The sequence below is a fragment of the Vulpes lagopus genome, chromosome 2 (assembly GCF_018345385.1).
Source record: "Vulpes lagopus strain Blue_001 chromosome 2, ASM1834538v1, whole genome shotgun sequence".
NCBI classification, from domain to species: domain Eukaryota; kingdom Metazoa; phylum Chordata; class Mammalia; order Carnivora; family Canidae; genus Vulpes; species Vulpes lagopus.
In genome coordinates this window covers 74444713-74460801 of record NC_054825.1, presented here as the reverse complement: position 1 = coordinate 74460801, position 16089 = coordinate 74444713, and the positions used below count along the sequence as shown (strand labels likewise).

The following is a 16089-nucleotide window of genomic DNA, read 5'->3' as shown; positions in this document are numbered from 1 at the left end:
CCTACTGTGCACCCTGTACTCTGTTACATGCCGAGGGGCTCCAGGAGGACCACAGCACAGGGGTGCGGGGTCATGCTGACCAGGGCTGAAGTCAGCCCTGCTCCTTACCACTTAATGACTCTGGGCAAGTTATTTAACCTCTCTGAGTCTGTTTCCTTATCTACAAATACAGATAATAATAGCACCCGAGGAATAAGAAAACAACCCAAAGGTTAGGAGAATTAAATGAGATCATGTATTTAAGGCCCTCGTCAAAGTGGTACACCCTCAGTAAATGGCTTTATGATTTTTTAAAAATACTATGACATGGCCTTTGCCTCTGAGGCATTTAGATGACAGCTGCCCAAGCCCACAGCTGGAGAGCCTGGCCCTGTCACCATGGCCCAGGAAGGGAAAACGGGGCATCATTGTACCTCCACGCACGGCTCTTCTGGTGGCTTCCCACCCAAGAAGACATCTCAATCACACAAGGAACTCCAGAGCCCATAACAATTCCATCTCTTGTTCCCCTTTCTCTGTCTTGGTATGGCTTAAGATGTTTCCTCTGGTCCTTTCTCGTGGCGACAGTAAGTGTAAGCTCCCTTCTTGTGGAGACAGGTGGCAAGGCCAACGGGACGCTCAGGACCCAAACCTGCTAAGGAGAAGACCAAGCCCAGACCCACTGCCCTGGGATCCCACGTCCCAGGCCACCCTGGAGCTGGGCTCTCGGCTGGATCCCTGCCCTTTGCCACCTCCACCCACCCACCTGCCCACCCACTGACTGGGCCCTTGGTCCCTGAGCTCAGCCAGCACCTGCTGCAGTCTCCACAGGGGCCTTACCAGTGGAGGGGGAGCAAATTCCTCCTTGGCCCCTCCGCATGGCCTGTCCTCGCCTCCCCTGCCACACATGCCAGCTCAACCATGGAGCAGAGCCAGCCTGTATAGGAGGCCAGGAGGGGAAGAGAATCATTTTACGGTCTGCCTTAGAAATCCAGGAGGAGAAAGGTCGAGGGGTCATTAGAGCAACCTCAAGAGCGGCTCTAGGTGCTTCTAGGCCCCCAGGTTCTGTCCAGCCCCACCTGGATGGACAGAGAGCATGTTTTCTGCAGGCCATGCCTTGCAGACCAGCAGGCATATTTTTCCAGGGTCTTGGGGGCTGCCTTGGCGATTGCTGATTGTGTGACAGAGGAAGTGGACTCTGTCAGGTGGCCTCTTGCGAAGCCTCTGCTCCTGGGAGTGGCCTCCCAGTCTCAGTGGTGGCCCTGCTCCCTCCACCCCCAGCCACAGCCTCCCTGAGGCCATTTGTCCAGAGCTGCTCCCAATGTGGCCCACAGTCCTCCTACAGCCGAGCCCAGGGGCTTGTTAAAATGCAAAGTCACTGCTCTAGGGACTCAGCCAAAGCAGGAATCTGCATATTATCCAGCTCCCCAGATCACAGTGCACTCAGAGAGGAGATGGGCTCAGAGAGGGTGAGTTGCCCACAGTTCAAGGCTGGTCAGAGCTGAGCAGGGCCGGAACCTAGGTTGTGACTGCACCCAGTCCAGAGATCCCGCCGCTCCACTTCATAGTGGGGAAACATGGGTGAGGGTCAGGGCTGGTGAAGACATGGGAGGGTCTGTTTACTGTCCAGATGTGCTCACCAGGCAGGATGCAGTTATTGCAGTGGTGCTGGGAGGCTTCCCTGGCTCCTTCACTGTGAAGGCTGAGCCAGAGCCAGGCATAGCCCGCCAGAGCCTGTGAAGGCTGGTGCACACTGCAGGGTGGGCAGGCGGGGGGTGAGGGGGTGGGGTGCAGAGTCTGCCATGGCTTAGCTCTCTGCTGTCAGGGGCACTTGGAGCTCCCCTCTAGGCAAGATCCGTCACTGAGTAAGCTGGGGTGCATACCCCAAAGCCTGGGGAGAGGGTGCCGAAGAGGTTGGCAAGTCTCTGCTGAGCCTGGTAGGGTCCAGGGCCCAGACTTGGGGTCCCTCAGCCCAAGCTGAGTGCTTGAGATTTCTTGGAGGTTGATGCAGTTTTGGGGATCTGCACCAGGACCCCGTGGGCAACGGGACAGCTGCAATATGATGTTCTGAGAAGTTCTCCGCAGCCCCTCAAGTGTCCTTCATTAGGTTACTTATGGCCTTTTCCAGGTGCCCCTTTTAAAATCATACAATCCCTGGGAAGAATTACATTGCACTTGCACATGGCCAGTTCCTCAGAGAGAAGGTCCCCAAGGGTGGAACCCTTTCCTTCTGGGCTGGCAGGAGGGCTGGGACCCTGAAAGGCAAGGAGCCTCAGAGGCTTCCAGGGCTGGGTGTGGCTCATTGAGGCCCAATCTGCCACTCCTTCCACCTTCCCTTCCCCTCCTGCAAGAGGCCATAAGGATAGCCCCCTGCCTTCCCTTCCACGTAGGGGTCATCAGCCAGGATTGGGAGTAAGTAGAGAGGCTGCTCTGGGGAGTCCCTAGGAAACCTCCCTAACCCTGGCCCCAGGGCTTGGGTTAGGCTGGAGCTACCCTCCTAATTCGAGATCTCTCTGGCACCAGGTCCCCAGCCCAGGCGATATACCTAAGGACCCCCAGATGGTAACATGGCTCTGTGGTCCTCTTTGGGGACATACCCTCACAGCAGAGACTCGATGACTCCCTACTTGTCAAGCACAAGCAGGCTATCAGACCCCTCGCTGTGGCTTTCCTGCCCTGTGCTGGGAGTCAGTCAGAGATGCCCCACTGCCCAGGGCCCCTTCCACCCACGTGGGGCCTCGGGTGAGAGCACCCCAGGGATGAAGAATGCCTCTGACCCAGATTCCCCACACAGCCTGGCAGTACAGAGGGAAGACGGCCTCTCGGTGGCCTCCCTGGGGTCTGGCTGTCAATTACCCAGGAAGAAATACCCAGCAGAGGACACCCCAGGGACTCTGCTTTCTGCAGCTTTCTGCAGTGGATGTAAAGAGCTGCTGTTTGGACTGCTCACCTGGGAACACTGGGGACTGGGTTTCTGAGAAGGAACTTTGGCTTCGGCTCCACTTGAAAATCCTTGCCCATAGCACCTCCCCTATTTGGTCTGACGCCCTGCTAGACCTGCCCCTGTCCAGAGGTCACCCCCTGCTTCTGAAAAGGTCGCTCTAAATGCTCCCACAGCCAAACCCTTGTCTGTTTTTTCCTCCCTGTAGCCTAACTCCTCTTTCCGACCACAGCAGAAAGACCCTCCACCAAGCCTGGTGGCCAAGGCCCAGTCCTTACCCTCGGACCAACCCATGGGGACCTTCAGCCCTCTGACCAGCCAGGATACCAGCAGCCCCCAGAAGTCCCTCCGCACAGCCCCAGTGGCTGGCCCACCCCCAGGCCGGTCTTCCCCTGCGGGCTCCCCACGCACCAGGCAAGCCCAGATAAGCACCAGCAACCTATACCTGCCCCAGGACCCCGCGGTGGCCAAGGGTGCCCTGGCTGGCGAGGACACAGGTGTTGTGACACACGAGCAGTTCAAGGCTGCACTCAGGATGGTGGTGGACCAAGGTGACCCTCGGATGCTGCTGGACAGCTATGTGAAGATTGGTGAGGGCTCCACAGGCATCGTCTGCCTGGCCCGGGAGAAGCACTCAGGCCGCCAGGTGGCCGTCAAGATGATGGACCTCAGGAAGCAGCAGCGCAGGGAGCTGCTCTTTAACGAGGTGGGAGAGGAGAGCAGGACATGATGGGGTGCTTAGGATGAGCATCTGGGAACAGGGTGGTGGGGACTGTACCCAGCACTCAGGCACCCCCGTCTGCCCCCCAGGTGGTGATCATGCGAGACTACCAGCACCTCAACGTGGTGGAGATGTACAAGAGCTACCTGGTGGGCGAGGAGCTGTGGGTGCTTATGGAGTTCCTGCAAGGCGGGGCCCTTACTGACATCGTCTCCCAAGTCAGGTGGGCAGCTGGGAGGGCTGGGCTCTGAGAGCATTGCTGTCCTGGCAGGGGGATTGGGCAGCCTCAGGCCAAGAAAACTTGGGTTGCTTGTCACATCATTGCGAGCACGCCCTGTCCATTCAGGTTAGCAGGCCCAGGAGGTTCAGAGGAGTGGGATGGGCTCTCCAGCCTAGGTTCAGGCCCATTTCCACTAAGACTCTGGCCTGACGGGACCCTGCACATGCTGCCCAGGAGCTGCAGAGCCCAGGACCAGGGACACCTAATCTGCCTAGCCCAGCTACCCTGCAGCCCTGCCAAAGCTAACATTTTCTTCTGTCTGTGGCCCGGCCTTCGCTGTCTAGGCTGAACGAGGAGCAGATCGCCACCGTGTGTGAGGCTGTGCTGCAGGCCCTGGCGTACCTGCATGCCCAGGGTGTCATCCACCGGGACATTAAGAGTGACTCCATCCTCCTGACCCTCGATGGCAGGGTAGGTCCCTCCCCCTGCTCCTGTGCTCCTGGCTTAGCTCCTGCTCCTGCTCCTGCTCCTAACTCACCACTCCTTGTTCCCCGCCCCCCACCCTCATCTCAACCGCAGGTGAAACTCTCGGACTTTGGATTCTGTGCTCAGATCAGCAAAGATGTCCCTAAGAGGAAGTCCCTGGTAGGAACCCCTTACTGGATGGCTCCTGAGGTGATCTCCAGGTCCCTGTATGCGACTGAGGTAACTGGTCCTTCCATCCCAGAGCTCCTGTCTGGAGAAGTTCCTCTCAGAAACATTCATCTCCTGTGACCCCCCCCCTCCCTGAAATAATCCTGATTTTTCAGATACCCACTTAATCAACACCCTACCCCCACTTCCCATTGTGCCCTGCCCACTCTTGGATGGGTCTGCCCTAGCTTGTGACTTTGCTGCCACAAACCATTCTCCAAAATGCCCCACCTGCAGCTCACAGGCAAGGTGGGGTATGGCCACCTTGGGTATGGCCCTGTGTGACAGCCTTTCTCAGGGAATGGCTGACAGCTATGTCCCTGCAGTCAGTGGGCATTCCTGTAGGAAGTACAGGAATTCCTGTAGGAAGTGCCTTGATCACAAGGCAGGTGGTCAGGGAGGCCAACTCACCAGTGACAGCTGGGACCAACTGCTCCCATCCCCCTGCAACACACTGCCACCAAGTGGCCATACTCTGGCCAGTGGCATCAAGGACAGTCTCTTCCTACAGGTGGATATCTGGTCTCTGGGCATCATGGTGATCGAGATGGTGGACGGGGAGCCACCCTACTTCAGCGACTCCCCAGTTCAGGCCATGAAGAGGCTCCGGGACAGCCCCCCACCCAGGCTGAAAAACTCTCACAAGGTCAGCCAGTGCACAAAGTGGACCCCCTTCTTCCTGAGGCTTTGAGGACCGAAGCTCCCAGGCCCACTCCCTCTCTTCCACAGAAGTCAAAGGCTCGCAGAAAGGCTCCCCTTTCTCCGCACAAAACCTGCACTTGGCTGAGAAGCTACATCTACACCCAGGCTCCTGTGTCCACTCAGACCAATTTCCACTTGCAGACAACTGACAGGAGCCTCAGAGAAGGGAAAGCAAGGCTGTCAGGAATCCCTGACTTCCTGGGGAGGAATCTAGAGAAGCTAATTGTGCAGGAACCTTCCATTCCCTCTGTTAAGGGAGCCATACCGTGGCATAGTGCCAGTCGGCCACAGCACAACCTGACCACATGTGAGCCACAGGTTTTCCCTTAAAACCAGTGTGTGTGTATATATATACACACATGCACTCTTAACCCTTTTCTGCCAAATCCACCCAAACCCATAGACCTTACCAGGGGACACCCCCTGTTGGTGGCCAGGTCGGTGCAGGGGCAGGGGGAGGGGGGGGGGCGGGGGGGTATGGCACTGCCATCTGGTGGCCAGAGTGAGAAATGTCCCAGAAGCTTGAAACCCAGTCCCTAAATGATAAAATGGTTCTGTGGTCCCAACACAGCTGGATGGGAGAACAGTCAGGAAACACCTTCTGAGACAACTGGTCCTTGGGGCTTGCACTGCCAGCCCCAGGATTAACACATAGGGGAGATTTCCAACTGGCTAATTCCCCAGAGGATGTAGCCTTTTGGAAAGCCCCAGACTTAGCTTTATCCCAAGATATTGGCTCAAAATGAACCAAGATAAGCTCTTGATTTAGAGACTCTACAGCTTAGAACATTAAAGAAATTACATTAAAGTTACCTCGTCGTCAGGTCCCTCCCACTCTCTTCTTTTCTATTTTTCAAAATACTTCATCCCTGACCTCTTCTTTATCTTCACTAAAGACAGGGCAAGCATATTTTATCATCAACTGACCCACTGGGCAGCTAAGAAAACTGAGGTCTAGAGAAAATTGCAATTTGTCGAAGATGAGGGCTATACCCAGGACTGGATCACTAGTACCAGTCCCATGCCCCTTCCACAGAGCCACAGAGCCTAAAGGCCCAGAGCCTTGAGCAGCGGGGTGGGGGATGGGCTCCCCAGGAGCCAGGAATCTTACTTCCACCCCTCAGCAGCACCCCCAAGGGGCGAACTAGCCACTTTTCCCCAGACTGACGCCAAGTCTCTTCACCTACCTGATAATCCAAAAAGTACTGAGCCTGGGAGCTGCCAGGAAGTAAGAAACAAGAGAATTCAAGACTTCCACGTGATGGTGGGGCCAGGCAGACAAGTCACCCCAAAAGTGACTTGCACGCCATGGCTTCCTCTCAGTGCTGCTCTGTCTCCGCAGGTCTCCCCAGTGCTCCGAGACTTCCTGGAACGGATGCTGGTGCGGGACCCCCAGGAGAGAGCCACGGCTCAGGAGCTCCTGGACCACCCTTTCCTGCTGCAGACGGGGCTGCCCGAGTGCCTGGTGCCCCTGATCCAGCTCTACCGCAAGCAGACCTCCACCTGCTGAGCCCACCCCCAGAGGGCTGCACCCGCCACCTATGCCCACAAGCAGGGGACACTGGGCAGCCAGCCTGCCGGCAGGGCCTACCTGCCTCATTCTCTCAGTATTCTCTCCAAAGATTGAATGTGAAACCCCACCCACCCCCTCCTGCCCTTCAGCCCACTGGGCCAGGCCGGACCTGCCCCTTGGTCTCTCTCCCTCCCAAGAGGGTCCCCAGTTGCCTTTGGGATGATGGAGACCCCTTCTACAGGATGACCCTTTGTTATTTGCACAGGGATATTTCTAAGAAACGTGAAGACCAGCACTCCTGGCCACCGTGGCCAACACAGCAGAAAAGGCTGCTGCAGTTTTTTTTTAAAGGTTGTTGTACACTAGCATCCCAGGCCACCCAAGAGGGCAGACTGCCTGTCTTCACCAGGATACTTGCTGTTCTCAGTTCCAACTCTAAACCCTGGGGTCTTGAGAGGGCCACAGGGAAGGTTTCTATTGCCTGAAGCTGTCTTCCTCCCTCGTGTCTGACTTCCTGAAGGTACAGTCCAACCTGCACCTATTTCCCAGCCCACCTGCACTGACTCACTGTCCCTGCATAGCCCGCCCTGAACTGTGAACAGCCTGATCGCGGGCCAGGGAAGGAGGAGGAGCATTTTTCTGGGTGTAAGAGGAAGAACAGAGCTGGTGGTAAATGTGGTCTCACTTTATAGGATGAAGAGACCATCGTGTGTGTGTGCGTGCGTGCGTGCGTGTGTGTGAGTGTAAGTGGAGGATGGTCACCCCGACAGCCTGGCTCCCTCCAGGTCACCCACAGCCAGCTTCAGTAAGGCTTTCCCATCCTTTCTGCCACTAAGTTCTCCTCCGAAGGGACCTGCTTTCTTGGCCTGGCTTTGCACCTCCTAAGTCCCTTGTCTCTACCTGACCCGAGAGGAGATCTGCATTGAGTCTAATGTATCCCAGGGCCTTGGCAGATTTCCAGGTCTCTCCTGTAGTGTTGAGTCTGAGGGCCAGAGACAGGAATGGTGAGGGACAAACTTTGTTTTATCTGTAAGCTTCATCTCAGTAGCCAGGTCATTGAGGACCGGTTCTTTTCAAACTCTTGGTCTGGGGGAGGTGAACCACCTCCTGGAGTCCCATCCTGTCAAGAAATGGGCCCTTCCTTCGTGCAAACCATCTGCCCTAGCTGCCTCTTCAGACCCCCGTGTCCTTGTCCCCTTCCCTCCCCACCTTCAGGGATGTTGCCAGTCAGGGAATCCAGGGAAGAACTCCAGGTGTCAGAACCCTATCTAGATAATATTTTTAGATTCCTCTGCTCCCTAGTGGCCTGCTTTGGGGCCAAAAAAAAAAAAAAAAAAAAAAAAATTGCAAGGACTTTTTTAAAGGGTCAGAGTTTTAAAAACAAAAGCATCTTCCCTAGAAACTTTTGTGAATTGTTTGCACTTGTGCCTGTTTTAAATTAAACTGAGTGTTCAAAACCTCTGGGCTGTTGTCTCTGAGAATGGAGCCAGGCCATCTTCAAGCTGGATGCCCTGTAGTGGGGGTGTCTGGTGTGACTCCCCAACCCCCAGCAGTCACTCAAGTCCACAAAAAAACCCAACTCCCTGGTGGCATGTGGGCCCAGGAGGGCAGATAAGGAGGGAAACAGGAAGTGAAAGGCCCTTGGGACTGAGAGAGCTGAGAAAGAGCCAGAGCTCTCCTTCCCAGGGGAGAAGAACCCAGCCAGGAAAGGCAGGGCCATATGCTATGCTTGCTGGTACCGCCGGGGCTCTGGGGGCAGCCACCCAGGCTGATGACCACTTTCTGCATTGGTGTCTCCCTTTTCCCTTTTGCTTCTTACTCCAAGGAAAGTCAGAGGCTCCCCTCTCCAAGTTGTCCATAGAAAGTGGCCTGAGCTGCTTCCGTGAGAAAGCAGTCTCTTTTTCGGTTCTCAGAACTGAGCGGTTGTGAAGGAGCAGTGCAATGGCTGGAAATCCAGAGATCTTGGTTCTAGCCCTGCGGGTAGGGGAGATGGAGGGCATTTGCTTTAAACTTCTAGCTCTGACACTGATTCCAGCACTTCCTTCCTGAGAATTCATCCTCCCACCAGCCCAGGGTTCACCGAAATCTCTCCACCAACCTCTAGGAGTCCTGCAGACCTTCTCCTGCTCCCCACAGCAGTGCCACCCAGACAGCCACCCTAGGCTGAGGGTCCCAGTCCCACCAACTCAGTGGGAAGCGGTACCCAAGTCCTTCCCGCAGGGGACAGCCACAGTGCACAGTGGGACAGGCAAAGATGGAGGCTGATGGAAGGCAGAAGCTTTGCAGGAAGGTAGCACACCCTTCTGCCACTCGAAAGGGAGCCTAGAATCAGGAACGGTTGGTAAGGCAAAGAGAGGCCAGGTCTTGCAACTGAATAATACTGGATTTATTAACTATTCTTCCGAGTTCTAATAGTCCTTCCGCCACACAGTGTCACTCCAAAAGCAGGCATGTATGTCATTTAGCCTCCCACACAGACTAGTTCTGAGCTTGATGTTGGGGTACTGAGATCCAGTGGCCTGCGTGAATCTTCACAATGATGAAAGCAAACAAACAAGAGTCGGAAAAGAAAACCGTTAGGACAGTCTCTTCTAAAGTGGAGTGAGCTAGGGAAGACCCCAGCCTCAAAGCCCTGGGGCTGACAATGAAAAAGAAGTGCAGGGGAGCAAAACGCAGTGACCTGTGCAAGTTCTGCACACAAATGGGCCTAGTAAGAATTCTGCAAGAACAGCAAGTCAGTCAAACACAATTCGGTGCAGACAGGAAAGATCTGCTGTGGTTTTTAAGAAACACTGCTTTCAACCACCAAGCCCTTGGCAACTCAATGGAGAGGAGCCCTCCTCCTGGTTGTTTACTCGATATGGAAGGCCCTGGGGAGGTGAGGGGGTTGGGGTGTCACTGAACCAGAAAGCCACAGGTGAGCAACGTTTGAAAGATGACAGCACCTTCTACCTAATGTTCAACCCAGACCTCACGGCGTCCTGAAGAAGCCAGATACTTTTATCCCTACACCATTAAAAACTCTGTGAAGATTAAACACAGAAAGGGAGTAAGTGAGCAAGCAGGGGTCAGGAAAAAAAAGAGAGTTTGTACTTGGGATGTCCAATTATCCCCCATCCCACCCCCAGATCCTCTCCCTCGGGCTTTTCAGGTGCTTCTGTATTGTCCACCCACCACCCAGACAGTGGGACTGACCAGAGGCAAATGTGTGGGGAGGAAGGTGTAGGGGGAGGGCAAAACACCCTCAAAACGAAAGCAAACTTCATCAGAAGGGGTCAGTGCAGATCCCAGGTTTCAGAAACTATAAACAAGGGGTTGGAAACTCCTGTTTCTCAGAACAGAGCAGGTGCTCTCTGGACATGGGAGCCTTAACCTGGAAGATCTTGGGGCTCCTGCTACTCCAAGTCCGAGCGATCTGTTCGTTGTCCCTCACTCCACTGCGGGGAAATGACTTCAAGTATCCGGATCTGACATACTACAAGAGGAAAAGGATTCCGTGGGCAAATGCACAAGGGAGGGAGAAGGACGCTGCTCAACTCCGAGCCAGGGCGCCGCGACGAAAGCGCGGCGCTGCCACCAGGGGGCACCAGAGATCACGTCCGGTGCTGGGTCGGGGTCGGGGGCGGGCGCGGCCTCGCCGACCTCGGAGGCGGGAGGGTCGGGAAGCTGTGCCACCTCCGCCAGGCCCGCCTGCCCCCAGGACCGGCCATCCTCGCCCTGGGCCCTTCCTTGGAGTTGCTGGAGAGAAGCCTTCCGTCCTGCGACGGCGTATGGATCGACGTCTTGAAAAGACCCCCCCTCGGACGGGGCGGTCGCAGAAAGAGCCCCCTAAGCGCCGACCACCGCGGGCTCCGGGGGCACGTGCTCGCCAGGCCCGCGCGGAGAGCGGGGAGGGGCGGGCGCCGAGGTGGGCCCAGGCCGGGGAAGGGCCTTGAACCGCCCGCGGGCGGCTGCCTCGGCGCGTCGTCTGCCCGCTGCCGAGGCGGGGCCGGGCAGGGGTCCTGGGTCTCGACCTCCGGCATCCAGCAGCCGCCGGCCCCGCTGGCCGCCCAGCGCGAAGCAGGAAGCCCTGAACAGCCCCCTTCGGCTCTCGCAGGAGTTTGATGTAATTTAAACCCGGACCTGCGGCTCGTGTGGGCTCCCGACTCCCGCGCGCCGCCGCTGAACGCGGCAAACACTTCAGTCAATTATCCCCCTCGCAGAGCTTCTATTTAAAGAGACATTGTCAGGTTCTTAAGCCTCGGATCAGACCCGCTGCTTTTCTGCTTCTTATACAAAGACTCGAAAACACGAGTTCTCTGAGGATTGGAAGAAATACAATTAAACCAAGCCTTCGCAACCATTCCACCCTGCGGGAGCACCCACGTGCGGGACGGGGGGCTGGGAGGCGGTGGGGGCGGGGAAGGGCCAAGTCCCTTCCATTTCAGGCCTCTAAGAGGGAGAAGAAATAAGGCTGGGCCCCGAGAGGCGAGACCTCAAAGATTAAATTCAAACGCAGCTGAGCTGAATGAAGCTCGGCTCGGGGGGCCAGGAGCTGGGTTCAGTAGGGGTTGGTGTAGGGCAATGACCCCACATCCATGTGAAGTTGAAAACTGGGTCTGCCAGAGGCAGAGAGAGCTGGAATTACCCAGAAGCTGTTTCAGGGAACAACCAGCCTTCCACACCAGGGCCTCTGCTACCCCTAAGTATGCTCTCATCTTATTGAGGCAGAGTTTCTCCCCAGAAAAAATATAACCTCCAGATTCCTTGCTAATCAGCCCTCCTGTCCAGAAGGGCTCAAAGGCTGGTCTCCTTGCTCTCCTTCTCCAACCCTTAACAGGAAGGGAGGCTTCAGCCCAGTGGCCTGCAGCATTAAAGTCCACATCGCTAGGCAGAGGGGATTGGCTAGGCCTCTGTTCTACAGTCAACTCTTCTGCTGCCTGGCTGCCAGGGTGTGGGGAGCTGGGTGTAAGGAGGCGGTGACCTGGCAGGAGTCCGCAAGACTCAGAACTGAGCCTTAGGGCTCAGAGTAGTGAGTGTCTGTCTCGCTGGCTGCAAGGCTGCAGCTTACGGAACCCATCTTCTGCTCCTCCCCTCCAGGACTGGAAAGGTAGGCTGTAGGGAAGGTGAGAGACCTAGGCAGGGAATACCAACAAGCACGAAAAAGAAATAAAATAGGGGTTCTTTTCAGAGAGAGGGTGGGTTATGATCTCCCCTTGGCAGTGGGGACACGTTCTGGGATCACAGGCCAGGAAACTGCCAGGAAAATGAGGGACCTGGAAAAAAAAAAAAAAAAAAAAGAAAGAAATCCCAGTGGAGGAGAGAGGGCAGAGCAGGGGGAGCAGGACTTAACCTGGACGCTGTTTACCGCTGAGCGTGCAGCACCACGGCCTCCGTGCCCGCCTGCCAAGGCTGAGGCCCCGGCACCGAGTGGGGCAGAGCGTTGGCCTCTGACTCCGGGCCGCTCTCGGGCCCTGATGCCTCCCCGACCAGGCTGGGGATGTCTGGAGCTGTGGAGCGTCGGCGCAAACCCAAACGGCCAGAGCCAGGGCCGCCCTCCGGGTGGGGGCTAAGGCCAATGGGGGCTTGCACTAAGGTCGGAGGCGCTCCCTCCAGCACCTCCTGCGAACGCCACCTCCCGGTCCCCGAAGCCTGGGGCGAGTGTGGTCGGGCCATCAGGGCTCCCGCCCGCAGCCGAGCCGCCTCCTCCTCGGTTACAGCACCCAACGCCAGGCTCATGCTCCGGCCCAGCTCGGGCCTCTCGCCGCCCTGTGCTCGGTGCCGGCCCGAGCCCTTGCCCCCTGCCCCGGCGTCGCCGCCGTGCCCGTGGCCGCCGGCCGCTCGCGCGAAGCGCGCCAGGAGAGGCCGAGGTAAGCGGCGGGGGCTGGGTCGTCGGCGCTCGGGGCTGGGCGCGGGAGCCGGACGGCCCGGGGGGCTGTCGGAGTTGGAACCCCGGGCCGCGGCGGCGGCGGCTGCGCGGCCCCAGGGCCCGGTGAGGGCTTGCACGCAGGTCCCGTGGCCGCGGGCGGCTGCCAGCTGCAGCGCCGTGAGCCCCGCTCGGTTGGTGCGGTCGAGGCGCAGGCCGAGGCGGCGGAAAGAGCGCACCAGGAACTCGAGCACCGCCCCGTGGCCGCACGCCGCCGCCCACATCACTGGGCTGTTGCCCGCGGAGTCGGCCGCCTCGGGGTCGCCGCTGAACTGCACCAGTAGCTGCACCGCGTCCAGGTGGCCACGCTCGCAAGCCAGGCTGAGCGCCGTGCGGCCGCGCTCGTCCCGCAGGTTCACGGCCGCACCTTGCTCCAGCAGTAGCCGCACGAAGCGCGAGCGCAGCGCGGGATCCGGCAGCCCCACGGCTACCATGAGCGGCGTGCGGCCCTGCTCTGCGCGGCAGTCGATGATGCTGCGGTCCAGCGCATCCAGTACAAAGCGGGCCAGGTGCACCTTGCCCGCCTGCATGGCCTCCAGGAAGGTGCGCGTACCCGCGCGGGGGCACAGGTCCTTGGGCTTGAGCATGGCCCCGGCCGCCGCTCCCAGGCGGCCCGGCAGCTCCGCACGGGGGCGCCCCTGGTTCCCGCGCCCCGCCGGGCTCTGGTGTGGCTCCCTCCGCGCGTGGGCGGCTGCAGCCGAGGGTCCCGACGTTCCCGCTCCCGTGCCCCCGCGGCTCCCGCTTCCCCGCCGCGCCTGGGCCGCGCGCCCGGCGTCTCGCAGCTCCTTCCCTGGGCTTCCCGCCTGAAGGTGTAGGTTGCTCGCTACTCTGAGCTCGGCGCCCGGCCGCCACGCTCGGCCCCCTCCTGTCTGTCCCGCTGTGTTCCGCGCGTCCGGTGCCCCTCCGTCCCTCGTGGCTTGGAGCCGCGCCACTCACCGCACCCGGGCGGCCCCCGCTCCCCTGATGAGACGGTGGCGCCCGCCGAGCGCGCCTGCCTCCAGCCCGGCGGGGCGCGCCGCTCCTCAAGCTGCTGGCGCCGCTCCTCCGCCTCCTCCCCGCTCGCGGGGGCCGGGCCACACCGGGGCGCTTGCTCCTTACTTGGGGGGCTCAGCGGCGCGGGAGCCGCCGCCCGCCTGCGTAGCTGGCTTTATAGCCTCGGGGGTCTCCATGGCGATGGCTGCCCTGGGAGCCGGCTGAGCCGTCAGGGCAGGGACGCACGGGGCGGGAGAGACCGCCCCTGACCCCCACCCCTTCGTGGGCCACGAAGTCGGGGAGCGGCTCCTCCTCCGCGCTCCCCTGGGGCTGCGGCGGCGGTTGCGGGGCGGGGGCGCGGCTGCTCGCTGGGGGCCTCATGCACCAGGCCAGGCCAATCCCAGAGTCACAGTCGTCTCTTCCCGTGTCCCCGCCCTCCGCCCCTACCGGAGTCGGTGCCCGCGGCTCCTTAGAAACTTAGGACCTGGGGCCCGTCGGGGAAGACGGAGGACCGCCCCCCCCGCCGCCCCGCGGTCCCGGTGGAAGCAAGCGGGGCCCCGTGAGCGCAGAAGTGGACCATTAGCGAGCGGGGAGCAGTTGGCGGGGGCGGGGGTGCCCTGCTGCGCGCAGGGAGGGGGCGCCTGTGCCGGCTGCGAGCTGCCACTCGAAGTGTGGCGAGTCACGCACTCACACACCATTGTTCCTCCCGCACACGCTCGCTCGGCGCGGGGGCGGGGGTGGGGGTGGGGGAGCGTGCGCCCTCCAGTCTCCGACGTCTCCAGCCCCGACCACGCGCCCGAGCGCCAGCTCCCGGCGGCTGACAGGCAGGCGGGGCGGGGCGGAGACGCGGCGGCCGGGGCGCGCCTGGGGACTGGGAACGCTGCAGCCCGTCGGCGCCCCCGCCCCGCCCCGCCCCGCCCCGCCGCCTCGGGCCAGCCACCGCCCCGGAAAATGTGAGAGACCTACGCGCAAGGCTCCCCTGTGGCGCTCGTCCCAGAAGCACCCCAGACCACCGGGCTCTGATGCGACTACTGGCTGACCCCTCGGAAGGGCAGGAGAAGAGAGCCGGAGGCACAGGGGCCTGGAGAAGTGCGGCGCGGGGCGCTCGCGCCTCGGTGGAGGTGTGGGGGCAGTCAGGGCTCCTGGGGATGGGGCAGAGGAGGGCAGGTGTACAGGGGTGGAATGAATACTTGTAGAGTGTAAGGAAGTCAATCCGTTCTCAACGACAGAATTTACTGAGACTTCGTGAGCCAGGTACTGGGTTCCCAGGTGTAGGAAATACTGAAGTTCGGTTCCAGGTGGAAGAGACCTTCCTCTCAAGCAGCACAAGACCAGTAGAGGCTACCGAGCGCTGAATGCATCCGCTAAATAGAAAACCAAGCCAGAGCGTGCAGGAAAAGGTGGAGTTGGGGGGTGGGGGGTTGGGCTCCAGGATAGTCTGAAACTAGGACTTCTGAGGTGGTCTTCAAGGATGTGGGGGATCTGGCTGCTTTGGAAAGAAGGAGAACATTCCAGACAGGGTTACTGAGGCAAGGACATGGAAGCAAGAAAAACTTCTAGGGGATAGTACTGAGGGCTGCTCTACCAAGTACCTTCCTATGGACAGCAGGAAATAAGGGAAATAATGAAGGTGTCCCGAGCCTGGGCAGGGCCGCCATGAGATGCTCTGCAGCAGGAACTGCTGGGGGTAAAGTTCTGGGCAAGGAGAGGATTTGTCTCTGGGAAGGAGACAGTGGGCCCAGATGGATGAGGAGGAGCAAAGTGCACACAGGGCCCTGCACTCCAGGCTTCTAGGCTTCAGGGATGCCCACCTGGCATCCTGGGCCCAGCCGTGGAGCAGGGGCTCCCACTTCTCTCCGTTCTGGGGGGGCGCATGTAATGTAGACCTGTATATACTGTCAAGCACCGATCCCTTTTATCTTTTTTGCATTCCTTAATCCCCCTGCTCTGCCAGGTTTTTCTCATGGTGTCACAGAAAGGGCACAGCGTTTGACCTCGGAGTTAAGTCCCAGTTCGGAGGCATTTACCAGAGTGTGGCTCCAGGCCTGCACAGTCTTGTCTGCAAGATGAAGCCGACAATACTTAGCCCTGCCTGCTTCCGGCAAGATCAAGCTAGAGAGTATCAGAGAAAGAGCTGCATGGTTATTCAGAGTGTAGAAAGCCCAATCTCACCCCCCACCCCAGACATGGGGGCCCCACCTGGGGTGTCACCTGGAGGTGGGTATAGACTCTCTCACCTCAGTAAGGATGCAGGAAAGCTCTCCCTCTACTCCCCAGAAGAAAGGCTTTCCTTCCCTTCATGACTCAATTTCCCTTTTCTGCAGCATGAGGGAAATTGCTTTCTTCCCTTCTTTCTGTTTCCAGAGTCAGAGAAGGAGGTAACCGTGCAATCTGTGTGTGGCAGGCTAGCCTGACAAGCCGGATGGTGACACACCCCAGGTGG

At 59.1% G+C, this 16089-nt stretch overlaps 2 protein-coding genes across 6 annotated transcripts in view; one reads left to right on the top strand and one right to left on the bottom strand.

Annotated features, from left to right (window-relative positions):
• The window catches only part of PAK6 (p21 (RAC1) activated kinase 6), a 37795-nt gene extending 29569 nt beyond the window's left edge, over positions 1 to 8226 (top strand). For 4 of the 5 annotated variants that reach the window (XM_041745974.1, XM_041745976.1, XM_041745975.1 and 1 more), the window contains 6 exons: positions 3129 to 3626; positions 3731 to 3864; positions 4206 to 4332; positions 4441 to 4566; positions 5066 to 5200; positions 6599 to 8226. In XM_041745974.1, coding sequence (XP_041601908.1) covers positions 3129 to 3626; positions 3731 to 3864; positions 4206 to 4332; positions 4441 to 4566; positions 5066 to 5200; positions 6599 to 6766 — 1188 coding nt within the window. In that variant the 3' untranslated portion in view covers positions 6767 to 8226. The remainder of the gene's footprint in view (positions 1 to 3128; positions 3627 to 3730; positions 3865 to 4205; positions 4333 to 4440; positions 4567 to 5065; positions 5201 to 6598) is intronic. The other variant, XM_041745979.1, reaches the window with a different exon arrangement.
• Positions 8227 to 12101: 3875 nt separating this feature from the next.
• Positions 12102 to 13287, bottom strand: ANKRD63 (ankyrin repeat domain 63). The gene has a single exon (XM_041735720.1). It carries the CDS (start codon positions 13259 to 13261, stop codon positions 12113 to 12115), a length of 1149 nt encoding a protein of 382 aa, XP_041591654.1. The 5' UTR covers positions 13262 to 13287; the 3' UTR covers positions 12102 to 12112.
• Between the last annotated feature and the right edge of the window lie 2802 nt (positions 13288 to 16089).

Excerpts from the sequence above, each read along its gene's own strand:
- ANKRD63 (XM_041735720.1), bottom strand. The coding sequence starts at position 13,261 with ATGCTCAAGCCCAAGGACCTGTGCCCCCGCGCGGGTACGCGCACCTTC.